Genomic DNA, 15,142 nt, shown 5'->3' with positions numbered 1-15,142 from the left:
GGGAAATGCTTCCCATATCATCATCTTCTCTTTGTGTTAGAACATGAAGTATAATAAAATTGTATGAGGGTTAAATTTAGAACTGTGTTAACATGTTAATTCAATTTTTTGCTCAAAAATATTTTTTTTAAACTTATGACAACTTACTATGAATAAAAATAATTTAAACCCAAATGTTTAAACGAAAAAACTACTTGATTTATATGGTACACTTTCAAGCTACTGTAGACAGATAGAAAACATCTGGTGACACTTTCAGTGGTAGGTCAATAGTTACAGATGGTCTGTTTTTTACAGCTGTCATCCAGCATTGTACGTAGAATGACTACAGTGGAAAAATTTTGCTGAGTGAATAAAAAAAAAACAACACAAGGAGGCCAGCAGGCATATGTGTTTCTACAAGACGGGAAATTAAATAAGCTATAAAAATTTAAACCCAGACTAGTATTTAAAATGTTCATTATATTCTGGTTTCTGTTTCTTATCTTCTGGATCTTCCTGTGTGACTATTGAAGCAGATTATAAAACAGAAGTGATAAATAAATTAACGACTAGTTTAGGACTGATCCTCTACACAAGTTCGGGGGTTTGGCTTGAGGAAAGGCAGGTGACTAGATAGGTAGCTTTTAAGGTTTAAAACTCATGTTACATTTGATGTAACGCTGTGCAGTCTTGAAACAGAACCACATTCAGTATTGAAGAATGTTGTATTTTGTAAGAATAATCAATGTTGGGAAATGTAACAGCACCATTCTTTTTGATTTTTAAAGCAAAAAACCCTGAGCTTCTGCATTATTCATCCATTTTTCTTCCCCCATTCATGATGGGATGTTATATTCAGCTGGAATCAGTATGCAAAAAAGCAGAAGAATCTTGTAGTTGAGGATAAAGGAAAAGAGGTGTGGAGGGAAAGTGAGGAGGAGGATGAGGCTGAATAGAGCATTAAAAGCATGATGAATATTGCACATTAATTCCATTTCTAAATGAAAATAAACACAAAGAAAGGAACTTTGTCAAAGTTCAAATGTGCAGAACAGGGTAGTGCTGGCAAAGATTCCTATTGTAATGCAAATGTGCAGTTCTTGATATTCAAAATATTTATCATTTCATTCTGAGAGCTTAAATCTCCATAACATGCTGATGAAGTGTGCCTGTGTTTGGTTTTAGAAAAAGTTTTGCCTCTAGAAAGAAACAAGCAGATTTCTAGGTTCAGTCACTTGTAAGGACATTTAATGTCATCCACTGATGTTGAAAGCTGTTGGGCAGGAATAAAAAGAAACAGGGAAGTGGGTTATTTGGCTCGTTTGGATGTGTACTGTGCTTGTAATACAACATTCTCTGAGTTTACTTCTTGAAGTCTTTTTGAGTCTTAAACTTTTTTGAAAGTGTCTTTACAAGTCTTTTAAAGGCTTTTAAAGTCTCAAAGCTTACTTCTTAAACATATATTTAAAGGAGAGTAGAAGCGATGCTCTGATTATGCTTTTTAGAGAATCTGTATACTTGGCTTTACCCGGTCTGCTTGCTCGTGTGCATTTTATAATCTACTGCTTTGATTAGGTTCTTGTTGAGGGATTTTTCATCTCTGTCCCCATCCCCCCTTCCTGCTTCTCAGTGGTTTGGCTTAAAAAGCAGACTGCTTGGTGCAGTACCCTTTTGCTGTCTTGCCCATCTACATGGGATCTGAAAAGTGCTTGGTTGTCTTTGCTGCCAAAGAGCTTGCCTAGTCATGCATAAACCTGCTTTAAATGCCGTTTGGTTGATATAGATGTTGGCATTCAGCGTTGTCACCGTGATGCATTTGCTCGGGTCTATTCGCCTTGAATTACTTCCTTCAACTTCCAAGTATCAAACTCTGGTTTCCTTTATCTTTGAAAGCTTAAAAGTTAAGTATTAAAAGAGTAATTTCTCATGGCTGCAAGCATTAGGATGCGAAAGTGTATGTATGGCTTTACTGTTTCGTTCCAGGTGGCCACATTTCTGTCATTTTATGGGAAGCATGTACCTGTGCCTGCCCAAGATACCTTCCCTTGGCTGGCTGTGTGTTCAGTGAAAGGGGGAAAAAGTATTTGAGAGTCAAAAGGTGGAGAACAGCGGCTGTCTTGGAGTGTTTCTTTCCCTGGCTTGAGCTGTGCTGTGTGCTTGCATCTTTATGTGTTTAGAAGACACTTTGTTGTGAAATACCAGGTTAGCTAATGTGATCTAAGAACTTTGTGTTTTTTCTTAGTTGCTTGAATTACATATAGATCATCTTCCTGGAAAGAGGTGGAAAAAACACTCCTGTATTTTAAAGTTTAAGAAGTTTGTTTCTGTTCACAGGTGAAATTAAGTTTCTAAAAGACAGTAAACATTTCTGACTTGTGACTGGCTTGAGAAGACCATCACCAAACTGTGTGGAGACGTTCTTTGAGCTTCTACTCTTATGTCTCTAATGGACAAACACAAAGTGAAGCGGCAACGTCTGGATCGCATATTTGAAGGTTAGACATTTCAATTCCTAATGTTAACTGCATCAGTTAATTTCATGGATTACTGATGTTTCTGGAGACTGGAACTCTTTTCTTTTAGTCAGCCAGTGTATTTTTAATGGAGTTGGAGTTCCTGTTCGATTATATTAACTGTGCACAAATGGTGGTTTTGGGTGAAAACAGATGTAGACAAATAAAAGCAACTAGTGTGTGAACTCTGTACTATTCTACAATTAAGTTTGCTTTCGACTTAGTATTTTACAATGTTCTACCTAAATATTGTGGAAGATTGTGGTTTTATATAAAATAACAATCACAAAAGGATAAGATGGCCACATAATGCTCTCTAGAGTCTTTCTCTACAGGCATGCTTCATATAGATTGATTTAAGATCCTGTATCTGATCCTAGGAATGAAGTAGAAAATGAAAGGAAAATCAACCAAAACAAAAAATGCCAGAAGACCCCCGAACTTTAATGAGTATTAACAAAAATACCCTGAATTCTAGTGAAAAGAGTGTAAACATTTGGATCAGCCAGTTTACCTTAAGTCACAAATGACTGAGTTGTATATTCTTACAGTTCTTTATTCGTTTGCTTTTAGAGTTGGCGTGAAAGCAGATCGAGGGATGAGGTGTGCTATTTTCGAGAATATACACGAATGATTTGGGCTAAATTAATTTTTATATTAAAAAGTTAACTTCTCCTTTAAAAGGCAAGGGAATAGTTAATTTCTTTCCTAACCCATTTGGATACAACAGGATGAAAGTGTGCAGACTTCCGGGCACATGGTTTCTGCATCATTTCTAAAACTGAAGCAGTGAACTGCAGTTGAAACATTTGCTCCTCCACATGTTGGTCTTGAGATTTTTTTTCTAACAGCTGTGTTGGTGTAAGCAGTCCCTGGCAGCCGATTTCTCTCCTTGTTTTTTTCCCCTTTTCTGTGTGCCAATATGAGCGTAACCGTATAATGAGCTTGACTGAGAAGATGACTCATACTAAAAATAAACTCTTTTGTTGGTATATTTTCCATTTAGGTAAATTCCTCAGTCCAGGTCGCTGTTCAGCTGACAAAACAGCTGCATTGAAGGGGACAGTTGGAAGGGATCAATGAGGGACGCTGGGACCGTTTACCCTGATGTAGCCAGAGAAAGAGCTATTTAATCAAATTATCAGAGTGCAGTTCCACATTTGGTTTAGATGATTAATCTCCCTGTTAGTCTCTACTCAAACCGGCCAAGCCTGCCCCTGATTGCCAGATCCAAACTGTTCTCATGTCCCACCTAGACTGGTTGGCTGAGCGGTCAGTTGAATCTGCTCTCTGGAGACTAATCCCTGCTCAGAGAAATGGGGAACTGGCTGCTGAGGACAGGGAATTTGGGAAGGCTGCTCTTCTTTCCGGGCAGCTGTGCGGTCAGATCAACTGGAAATTACCTAGAGGTGTGCTGGTGGAGTGCATGGGTCCTCTTCTCTGTTCCCAGTCTCAGGTCCCCATCCTAGAGTCTCTGTATCTGACCCCTCAATAAAAAATAAAGAATGATAACTTTTTTTTTGCCTGTGTTAGTCAGCTGAGTTAGCAAATTGTGAGGAGGATGGAGAAAACTGTCTCATGATGGCAGCTGGCAGTTAGATCAGCTCAACCCACTTTGTCAAATTTCAGCCTCCTTTTAGGCTAATTATGCTGATCAGGGGGACAACTTAAGAGGAAAACAGAGCCTATGATAATTTGGCAAAGAATGTTTTCAGGGACAGAGGTGACAGACCGGTAGCCACTGTGACTGTTTAAAATAGCAGTGGCTACCCCAGACTTTGTGTTTGCATCTACTGATGCTGTTTAATCAGCGCCTTTTGTCTGGCTTATTTTTCCCAGCCCTGCACAATTTACTGCATCCTACTGGTAAAATCTGTGTGGCCATGCAGTGCAGGAATTTGATCCAGTTGAAAAATAATGTAGGAAAAAGGTTTTTTTAGCCAGCTCTGCGTCCTAATCCCATTTACCATGTGCTGGACAAATAGCTGTGTTGGAAAAATAGAGTGGGAAGACCAGGCAGAAGATGATCAAGAGGAGAGAGGGTGAAACAATGGATATGGAAAAATGCTTGATGTTTTATGGTTATGGGAGTCCAGTTTTGCTCTTTAAAGTGTCCAAGCTGTGTTCTGCTCTTGAGTGTCTGTATGTTCAAATGTTCTTTGAGGTTTGTAAACACATCTCTGTTGGGTGTTTTTAAAAAATCGCTATCCCTGCAACTGCATACAGTAGGTTAAAAACTAGAGAGTTGGGTTGTTTGGAAAAGACTTTTCCCTACATACGATCCTGTTCAGATTTAATAGTTAAATATGCAGAGTTGTTCTCTGATACATGTGCCTTCCATCACGCAACCTAAATATTTTACATTTTAGAAATACGCATAATGTTTTACAAAGCTCAGGAAATGTGATGAGCTGTGACGCTATTAAAGGTGGTTTATCTTCTCTGTCAGCGTTTTTTGTTCATCAGTTTGTGTACAGCTTTCTTCTCTTAACCTTTTCTCTCAGAAGAGAATTATTTTTAAGGTGCATTTTCTTTTTATTGCAAGTTCCACTTAAAACCAGGCCACAATGATTTAGTAACTATTACTGTTCCTAAGTATCTATTTTTTCATAAATTGTTTAACATAAAAACTTGTGATGGGCAGACATTAATACATTTTCATATCCATAAAGAGACAGTGGTGCCATTCTGGTGGTGACATACGGCATTTAATTACTGTCTGTATCCCTGTTTGAGGAGGGGACGATAATGAGTTGAAATTCAGTTTCTGAAAAATGACTGGTATGGGCCTGATTCTCAAAATGAAATGCTCACGGTGGGAGCTTGTGCACAGTGTTGCACACAGCTTTTTCTGAGGAGTTAATGGATTGCCACAAATGCTCTTGCAAGTTAGATAACTGTGCTTGCACAATGTTATTGGAGTTGAACTGCTTTCCTGTGGCGTTAGGTAATTTGCACACTTGCTTATAATAACTGCTCATGCAAATGAAGCAACAAATTGAACAGGCATCACTGAATTTACTATTACCTTGTGAGTTAATGATAGTATGGTAGTAGTACTACTAAATTTCAGTTGATACTCAATAAAGAAAAGAAACCTGATTCTATTACTTTGGGAGCAATTAGTTCTCTTTTAAATGTAGCTGAGTAAGTAATTTGGTCTCTGAGGTACGCATGATTCCCTTCAGTGATTTCTTAAGTATGAAATTGAATATTTGCTTTTAATTCTGAAGCTGTTTGCAATTATATTTTCATGCACGTTTCAATGGTCTGCCATGTTCTTATTTGCATCATCTCAAAAGAGTGGTATAGAATGTGCTTTGTCATCCCAGCTTATATAGCTCTGTAAACTAGAGTTTGCTTAGATGATGGAAATTGAAGACTGTCCCTTGAAAAACCCAGATACTAAATTCTGGTTTCTAACTTCCACCAGTAGCTGTGAATTATACTTAGGCATAACGACATGATTCTAGGCACTCTGAGATGCTAATATTAAACTCACTTCACAATTTATAAAATAACATTTAGAATTCTTCCTTTGAAGATAAATAGTATCAAGGCTTGTGAAAGATTAATTAGTTACTGATTACGTTGTTCTTTGTCCCCCTCTCCGGTGATGCTGGTGATTGCAAAGCGTAATTATAGTAGTATACATTTGGCAGAACAGTTGGAAGTGCCACAGTGCAAAAATAAAATGTGTTCATTTTGTGGGTAATTTGAAGAATTCTAAATGTTTTTGGCATTTTGAAAAGTTGTTATCTCTAATTAAGGTGTTATTGTACTTTATCTTGTAACAAAACTGTAAACAATGCTGCGTATTTGCTTATATTCTAGAAATCTTTAATTAAATGTGTGTATGTTTTACTGACCATTGCTTGGAAGTTACCTTGGTGATGTCCGACCTCTGTTGAATTTGCTGGGAGCTGATAGATGAAGTAGGAAGGCAACAGAAGGTGGCTGCAGTGTGAAGAAAATTCTACTGTGTCTGAATTGTCTGTGATCGGGCTTGATGAACATATTGAATTTTCTCTAAATACATTACATTGTATGATATAGCGTGCTCAGTCAGCCACTGCTTTTAGTGGGTTTCTAAGCTTTAGGAGACTCTTTAAAGGGGCGAGCTTAGGGTCCTTGGTGGAACTGGGAGGAGGAAAAGGTTGTCTCCTCTTACGTTTCTTCTTTCTTGTTTACGCAAGTATTAGGGATTAAACAACTACAGCACAACATGGGAAGTGTAACTGCAAAATTGTGAGAGTGACTTTTCCAGTTTGATGATTGCTTGAAACCAGGAATTTCTTTCCAGAGTGCCTCATATGTGATATATATAGCAAAGGCTGTAGTGTATGCAAATACACCGTGTCTGTGAAGACCCTATATGCCTCAGAAAAAGGTTACATGTTTTTCTAGTTCCGGTTTTGAAGAAGAAAAAAGCATCTTTGCACACCTCAGCGCTTCTCGACAATCATTACTAATCTTTTTCGTTTTTATGCAGCACTGATACATCTTAAGGTTATTCTTTGTACACGGGTTGCCTCTTCCTTTTTAAAAGCGCCCAGAAGAAAACTCAAAATGTATTTTAGCTATTTGAACAGTGCTGCTTTATTACTTAAGAAAAGAGGAAGAGTTGGTCAGGATCATAGATTGGAAAAGAAAGTGCGTATTAATGGGATGAGTTTCTGAGATTTCAGATAAAATCTCTCATCTTCAACTCTTATGAAGGGCAGCCTTTCTTTGGGAAGGTCCGATTACTGGCAAACAACCAAGTGTTGTGCTCTTTGAAGGACTGTAAAAGTGCACAATAAAGGAATAGTTTCTTTTCAAGGATATAGTCTAGGCTCTATTTCCCTGTAAGAAAGCATCTGTGTTTTTAAAGCTTCTGTTTCCTTCTTGTGGTGCTATATAGCATGAAATTTAATAAGATGATTCTTCAATTTGTAGTTGATGTGGTATAGTGATGGTTCCAGGAGGAATGCAGAGAAAAAAGCAGATATGAATTGAATTTGGTTTTCTTCTTTCCAAATTTATAAAGAAATCTTGAAATACCGAGTGGCTTAGTTTTTTTTTAAAAAAAAGCATTTTCTTTCCCTATCTTTCTTCTGTTGCATGTAACAGAGAGCTTGGCTTCTTAACAAGTGGAAAGTACCAGATTGACAAATACCAAGTGTTACTTCATGACCACTGATAGAGCCTATCTGGCTTGCATAAACTGTGATTTGACCCATTGCAGTTGTGAAATTAGGCAGTTAAGACAAGTTTTCTGCATATTAATGAGAGACATGCCCTACTTTGGCAGTGCTTGGGTTTTCCCTGAATTTGAAAAAGGATTTTTACCAAAGTTGGTACGTACTGTGTAAGTTGATCTGTAAATAAAAGGAAGGAAGAATAAACGGTTCTAGGCAGTGAGTACACTTAGCTATTTCTTATGTAAGTGGGAATTGCAGATGTCAAGTTCTTTGAAAAACGAGCTATCACATTTTTTAACTGACATCCAAATTTGAAGATGTTCCTAGTTGCCTCACTTGCTGCAGATATCAGCGAAAGAAAGCAAATAGTAAAATGTGCAGACAATTGCTAATCGCATAGTACTTTGTAGGGTTTCCTTTATGCATACTGATCTTAGCACTAGTCATACTAAATATGCCAAGTGTTTCTTAAAAAGAGATTAATGGGCTGCCTAGCTGCTTGATGTCTTTTTGGCAGACTTTGGAAGAAGCCTTATTGAAGGATTAGGGCAGCAGAGGGAGCTAAAAGATTCCTAATATTTTATCGTTGGTTGTTTCCTAAGTGGAAGTTGCTGCTTCATAAAGTACTAATTAACCTTCACAAAAATGTGATTTTTCTAACCTTAAGTGCCTTCAGCAAATAAATAAAGATTTTGAACTGGAGAAAATTCCTTTTCTCTCTAGCAATCCAGTGCAAATTAAATTAGGAATCAGGTAGTAAAAGCTACCAAAATCTTTCTGCAGAACAGCTATCAAATCTTTCAACTGTAACAAATGAAAGTGTTTGAGCAAGCAGAGTTTTTCTATGAATAACCCAAGCAGAATATTCTATGAGGAACCCAAGTTACTTTGATACAGGTGTCTTAAAATAAAAACACATACTTTCCTGTGTTGCATACAATGGTGTTTTAACAATTCAACACTCTTTTCCTGTGTTTTGCCTGTAAGAATTTTGAAAATATTTTTATGAGCTTGAAATACAGAGAATGAGGTTTAATCTGTTACATAAGAGTTGTCTTTAAAGAACAGGAAGGCTATTCTAAAGGAATAAGGTAAGTTGACCTTGAAATAATAAAATGAAAATGATGCTACCATGAATCGTCACATAAACAAGAACATTTGCCATGTACCACACCTTAAGGAAAGTTATCTGTGTATTCAGGGTATATTTACCCCAATACAAAAACATCCTTTATCTCATTACAATTATAGTTGACATGCTTATGCATAGGCTTATACTTGTTTTTTGTTTTTATCCTGAATATTCAGTATTTACTGTGCAAGGTGTTTTTTGGCTTTCTTTTGGATTGCTGCAGTAACCTGCTTTCATAAGTTGAGTCTTCATTATGTGCTGCCTAAACAGCTTTTGAATTTGCGTGCACTTAGACTACTACAATGTTACAGAGGTATTACTAGTAACAATGCAAGCTGTATGAAAAGAAAATTAACTTAAAAGCCCATTTTGCCCTAAATGATGCTGAACAGTAGCTGCTAATGAAAAGCATTATTTTAACAACAAAATGGGGACGAAAAAAAAACCTACAGAGGAAAGAATCTCATTGAGGTTTTTAAATTTTGCTGGAACGTTCGGGTCACTGATTTGAGTTATGAATATTTTAAAGAAAAGCTGTGTTTTTGTGGTGTCCAGCACTACATATTTTATCTGTGTAGTTATATTTTCTTTGGTATATTGAAATAAAATATGCTGCTTGCTTGTGACAGACAGCAGCTACGTTCAGCTGTGATGTATCCAGAGCACTACGTTTTACTGCAATAATAAAGTCAAAATAGTTTTATTTAATGTTAATGTCAAAGACAGTATTAAATACTGTAAACAATATAGCTTGAAACTAGGTTTACAGGGTTGTAATCACTGTATTTTTAATATCATATATATTTGAATCAGAATCCAATACTTAACCACACCTCATCATCTAATTCCTGAGTAATCTTCAGAGAATTTAAAAAAACTTTTTGGACTATATACTTAGCTTTTATACAGTGCAGATGAGTGTCTGGTAGAACTTTTAAAAGCTTTAGAAGTCTAAATACTTGATGGTAATATATACTTATTTCTGCCTGGGGTCAGGGAAGATGCTCTGCAGTACATTGCTTTACGCTCTGCTCTGGAAAACTGAACTGTACAAAGATTAAGTGTCTAGGTAAACATACTGAAAAATTTAAATAATCATGTAATTAAAGCAGACATGTTCAGCTTTCATAGAGGCAGTTCCCATCCTTAGGGAAGTGCAGTCTGAGATGCAAAAAAGGATTTTATTTTGTTTCCTCCCTTAGTGCAGTCAGGGTGGAAGTGTGATTATGCAAGTGGAAACAAGAAAATATAAAAGTGGAGACAGTCTTCTAGTGCTGAAGGCATCTGCTGCTCCATCCTTGTTCCATGAGGTCAGTACTGAACTTGTAAGGTGCCTCTCCTTAAACAGGAACCAGGAGAAGAACATCTTGCAGAGATCTCTCCTCCTCAGAAAAATCACTGTGATGTGATGGACAGGTCATTTGGAGTTAAGAAACGTGTTTTATCTTTTAGCTCTTTGGAAGTCAGATAGCAGGTTAGGAAACAAAAGTTGCCTCTCTGCCTCTGTGCCTTTTCTTTGACAGAAAACAGTCAGTTAGAGGCTTTGAGAGTTACTGTGATATAAATAACAGCAGGCTTGTGTAACACTCCTGGAATCTCTTTGAAAAATGAGGCTTTGCTAACTGAAAGTACCTGGCATTGGCAGCAGGTAGAAACGTGCCCATTGGTACCACTGCAGGTCCAGAGCTCTGCAGTGGTTCATGACCCTGCTCAGATGCTTAAATAAGAAGGTTCCTTCTTCCTTCCTTTTCTGTGAGAACTAAATTTAAATTACTCGTGACTTTGAGTAGATGTGGTTTTGGTTTTTTTTAAGCCTGAAATTAGCTGTTCAGAATTACTCATGTTTCCCTTTTCCCGATGCTTATTTTTCAAAGTAGCATCCTATGCACTGAATTTTCAAACCTCTCATTCTGCCAATTAAATGGAGACGCACCAAAACACCCAATAAAAATTACAGGCAATGGCAGTAGGACAGCAAAAGATGAAGAGGAAAGACTCTTCATTCTTTTGATCCTACCTATATTTTCCAGAAAGTTTCTTCATGTGCTAGATGGTGACACCCAAATACAAATAGACCATGACTCCTGTTAATAGGTAATTAAGAATAATTATAAGTAAAATTAAATACATGATAAATGTCTCTTTTTGTCAAGGAGTGTACGTTTGAAGAAACAGGGTTATTAAATGCTAATAAAACTTTTTCCCAGGCAATGTTATCACTCTCTTTTGTTTCCTGCTGTTCCTTTCCTTCTTGGAGATTGCGTCAGCCGTGTGTTTTTTTTTCTGGGTATCACATACCACTTAGGCAGGTGTTACTTGGTTTCCACAACATCTGCCAGTCATTTTTTGTTGTTGTTGTTAGTTTATCTAACCTGCAGATGGTCATGTTTGTCTGTTTGTGTAGTGCTCCACAAACTCCCATGCTTGTTCCCCGAGTGCTGCTCTGCGCTTGCATGCAGGCACCATCAATTTATCAAACTCAAATAATTTAGTAACAGTTACTTCTTCTTGCAATAAACAAAAGCAGCTGCACTCTAGCTATCCTTATCTGCGTGAATGCATAGATTGTAAAGGGCTTTTCTGACAAACAAGACAAAAGTCTAGAATTTCAAACTGGAATTTAGGGCATGTAAGTCAGAACAACTAGACGCTGATGTTTAGAAACAATATAATAATGCAGAGAATGAATTAGTTACCATAGTAACTGCTTTGTTTTAATAATTTGGTGGGGCAATGAATAGAAGGAGCTCAGAAAGAAGTAGTAGGAATCTTAATTACGCTTTGTGCAACGTGAGTGGCTTTGTTCATTAATATTGGAATTAATTTGATTTTATAACAGATTGAAGAACGAGTGTGTAAGTTTTACTTCTGAAGGGCTATAAGAATCATTTGCAGGATTTTTTTTAGTCTTTTTTTTTTTCCCCCTGGGAACAATATGATCACATTTACATTTGATTATGGCAACGCAGATTATTGATTTCTTAACAATAAAACATGCTCAATATGTTGCATTGTAAGCGTGACTTCAATCTACGTGCTGTGATTTGTTGCCTGGCAGTTGTTGGCAGCCTAGCAACATGCTTCAGTCCAGATCTGCAAAAGGATATAGACACCCAAAGTTAGGAGTTAGAGGGAAGGTAGATGTCTTAGTACTTCAAAGCCTGTCTAAAATCATCAGCACCTTGGAATCCCTTTGTACTTTATGGATGAAATTTACGTTCCCTCCATGCTTCGAGATCATCTTCATTTTCTCTCCTCTTGCAGGCTCGAGCAGTTTACTGTACATTTTGTGCTTAAGACAAGGCAGGATCCTCAAACAGAATTAGCTCTTTCGAAGACAGGTGCACACATCAGCTGGACCCCATTTTGCAGAAAGGTAGCAGGCACGATGGTGCTTTATTCACGAAGTTCATGTGTGTTGCCTCCTGTCCCAGCATCTCTCGCACAAGGCAACAGCTGGCTGGGTCTGAGTTGTCAGTACGTGTCTGGGGACCGGCTGGTGTCATGGAAGGGGTTACTGCTGATGTCCTGCAGCAGCCTTTCACAGAGTGGGGCTTCTAATTTGAGTCTGTCTTCTTATCTGGATACCTTTTTTTTTTCTCCTTAATGAAACTTGCAAGAACTTAATTCTCCTCGAGACTACTGGCGGCTTTTGGTTGGAATTGTCTAGTGAGTTAAGGACTTAATTAAGGAGGGCCCAGCGGGTAGGTGGACAGACATAATTATGTAAGCTTGTTTTCCTTTGAAAATCGGTCCAAAAGGTGGTCAGATATTACATACAGAAACAAGAAGTGCCACCTCGTCGTTCCTTGGCCAAGGAAGCACCTTCCATCACTGGACTCAAATTGTGTTCCCTGCCTAGACCAAGGAGTTTTAAAGTTGTTTCTGCAAAGTGGCACTGCATTTAACTGGCTCCTCAGTAGATAAGAGCGCTCGCCCAGGAATGGGGGAACTTTGACTTCTAGATCATCATCAATCCAAAGATCATGAGTTTTTTGAAGGGAGGTTTGTTACCCTTTGTGTGTGGTGTACTGCTATCTATGTTCCAGATAATGCAAGATGGATTCATTGTGCCGGAAAGAAAAAGGGAAACTGAGCTCAGTCATGAGTGCTCTCATTCACGAAGGGAAACTCAATCTTCTCTTCCCTGTTTCTAGTATGTTTGTTTACAGAATTTTGTGGACGGAGACTTAAAACTGTGGACTGTTTCTGTTCTCCAAGGTGAGGTGCCTCCATCACTGGGTGATTCTTGTCCCTGCCTCCTCCCTTCTAGTCTCATAAGAAACTTGCCCTGATAAAGTATTTCTAAAACCAGCATACGACACCTCCAGACCCACATTTTCTTCATTCTTCCCTTATCTCTTAGTTGTATCTTAGTAAAATTAAATTGCAGTGCTTTTGAAATACACTTGCTTGTTTTGAACTTTTCTTTGGTCCTAATCCTTAACTGGTATTCTGAAATGCTTGTTAATATAATCTTAAAGTTTACAAAATCCTTTCCTGTTTAATTTTTGAGTGTTAGTCTGTGAAACTTCCCAAAATGTCAGAAGATTAGATGAGTTTTGCCCCTTGTCCAAGATGTTGATGCATGAAAGTAAAAGGGAGTTCATTCCAGAGTTGAAAACATCCAATGAAGAATTTTTTAGTCAGTTGCTTCCTTTTATCTGTATTAACCATAAATCAGTGGTTATTTTATAGGTTCCTTGTGGTTACAGAAATCACCAAATGCATGGTTGCCTCCTGGAATAGTTGGTGAAAGAATCTTTAGAGCAACTCCTTAAAGGCCTTGGTGTATACCGAGATAATAGCACTAGTGCGTCTGGTGATAAAGAGTGTGATCTTGCACTCAGATGTCGTCTTTAGCTGCTTTTTTTTTTTTCTCTGTACTTCTGAGTCTCCTTTTCCTTGTTTTTCTGGTTCTCTTTCCTAATGAGGAAATAAAATAATTTCTATTTCATTCCTTGTCTGTTTCATTCCTTGTTTTCTAATGTTTCTTACAATATTCTGTGTGATTTTGTTTGGTGATATGCAAGTGAATTTCCACTGGAAATCAATTAACATTAAATGTTAATTTTTTAATTTAATGTTCAGCTCGATTTCATTACTCTGATTTTTATTGCACTAGTCCTTTATGAGTGGAAGCACCAGCAAATGTGTTCCTAAAAGTGTAGTTTTCCACATAGTTTGAAAATGTTTAAATGCTTACTGAATGGTAAATTAAAGTCCTTTTAGATGAAGAAGATTTGAAGCTTTTTGCAGATAGTGGATTGAGATGATTTAGCTGGGAAAACGTTTATCTCTTCTGACATTGGCTTATGTCTCCAAAAGCTAGCAAGTCTGGAGACTTCTATATCAAATATGGCAGATCATTCCATCTTTTGTTCTGTCTGTGCATGATTAACTGGAGGAGACCCATGTTACGGGCACGTATTTCAGCCTCCGCTTCTCTGTTCCACATGGAAAGCACTCCTGCCCCTAAGTTGTGGATTCCTCTTTTACAAAAGAAGTACCAACAGCGTTTCCATGTCAGCTCCACTGGTTGTGCCAAGGGCTTGTCGGATATGAGCTGTGGTCTTCCCCGAGTCGTGAAGTGCTCCAGAAGCGTGATTGACTTGTACCTCCTCGTCATGATGTAATTATCCAATTGGAAAACATATTTGCTAAGCAAAGATTGTTGGATTGTTCCAGATAAAAGCCTTACATTGTATGCAATTTTGAAAGCTCTCTTTTAAGTGATTTACAGGCAAGTTTATCCTTTTGTGCTGATAAAATTTGACAGAAGACTTTCAGGTAGGAAGATGGAGTTCAAAGAAAAAAAGTATTTTCTTTAGCCTCATTCTATACAAGTCAGTTATGAATGCTTGATTTAACAGGAAAAGTTTACATTAATAATAGCACAGACAAGAACACTTATATTTTGGAGTACCTATTTTTAATAGTATTATACTTCCTTTAAAGTATATGTGAGTATACATACACAATATAGATCACCTGAAAATGTAACCAAATATTCTATATCCAAAAATGAGATGTTTTTATTAAAAAAACTCTTTAAACATGTAGGTACAGTATTCCTGCCACCTGTCCCCTTAACCTTGGAGTTACTATGACCTTTGATTTGCTTTGAGTTTGTTGCTATTCATTTTTTTTGTTGCTTTGCTTCTGCAGTTTTCTGGTCCGGGTACAGTTTGTACCTGTTCCCCTTTCTGTTTTTCCTTCATGCCTGAGTACTGCAGAGCTTGTTTTGTCAGAGCTGGCACTCTGATTCCTGGAATTCGTCTCCTGTTTACACCACTCTGTAGGTCAGAACTTATGCCATGAAGTACAGAAAT

General features: G+C 37.5%; 1 protein-coding gene across 2 annotated transcripts in view; it reads left to right on the top strand.

Moving 5' to 3' along the window:
* The first annotated feature begins 2,376 nt into the window (after nt 1-2,376).
* The window catches only part of CTBP1 (C-terminal binding protein 1), a 193,960-nt gene continuing 181,194 nt past the window's right edge, over nt 2,377-15,142 (top strand). Inside the window, exon 1 of one of the 2 annotated variants that reach the window (XM_086611312.1) lies at nt 2,377-2,477. In XM_086611312.1, coding sequence (XP_086467438.1) covers nt 2,420-2,477 — 58 coding nt within the window. In that variant the 5' untranslated portion in view covers nt 2,377-2,419. The remainder of the gene's footprint in view (nt 2,478-15,142) is intronic. The other variant, XM_086611311.1, reaches the window with a different exon arrangement.

Source organism: Tauraco erythrolophus, chromosome 5 (genome assembly GCF_009769465.1).
Source record: "Tauraco erythrolophus isolate bTauEry1 chromosome 5, bTauEry1.pri, whole genome shotgun sequence".
In the NCBI taxonomy this organism is placed as follows: Eukaryota; Metazoa; Chordata; class Aves; order Musophagiformes; family Musophagidae; genus Tauraco; species Tauraco erythrolophus.
Note: the sequence above shows the minus strand (reverse complement) of the source record. Positions and strands in the feature narration are given on the sequence as shown.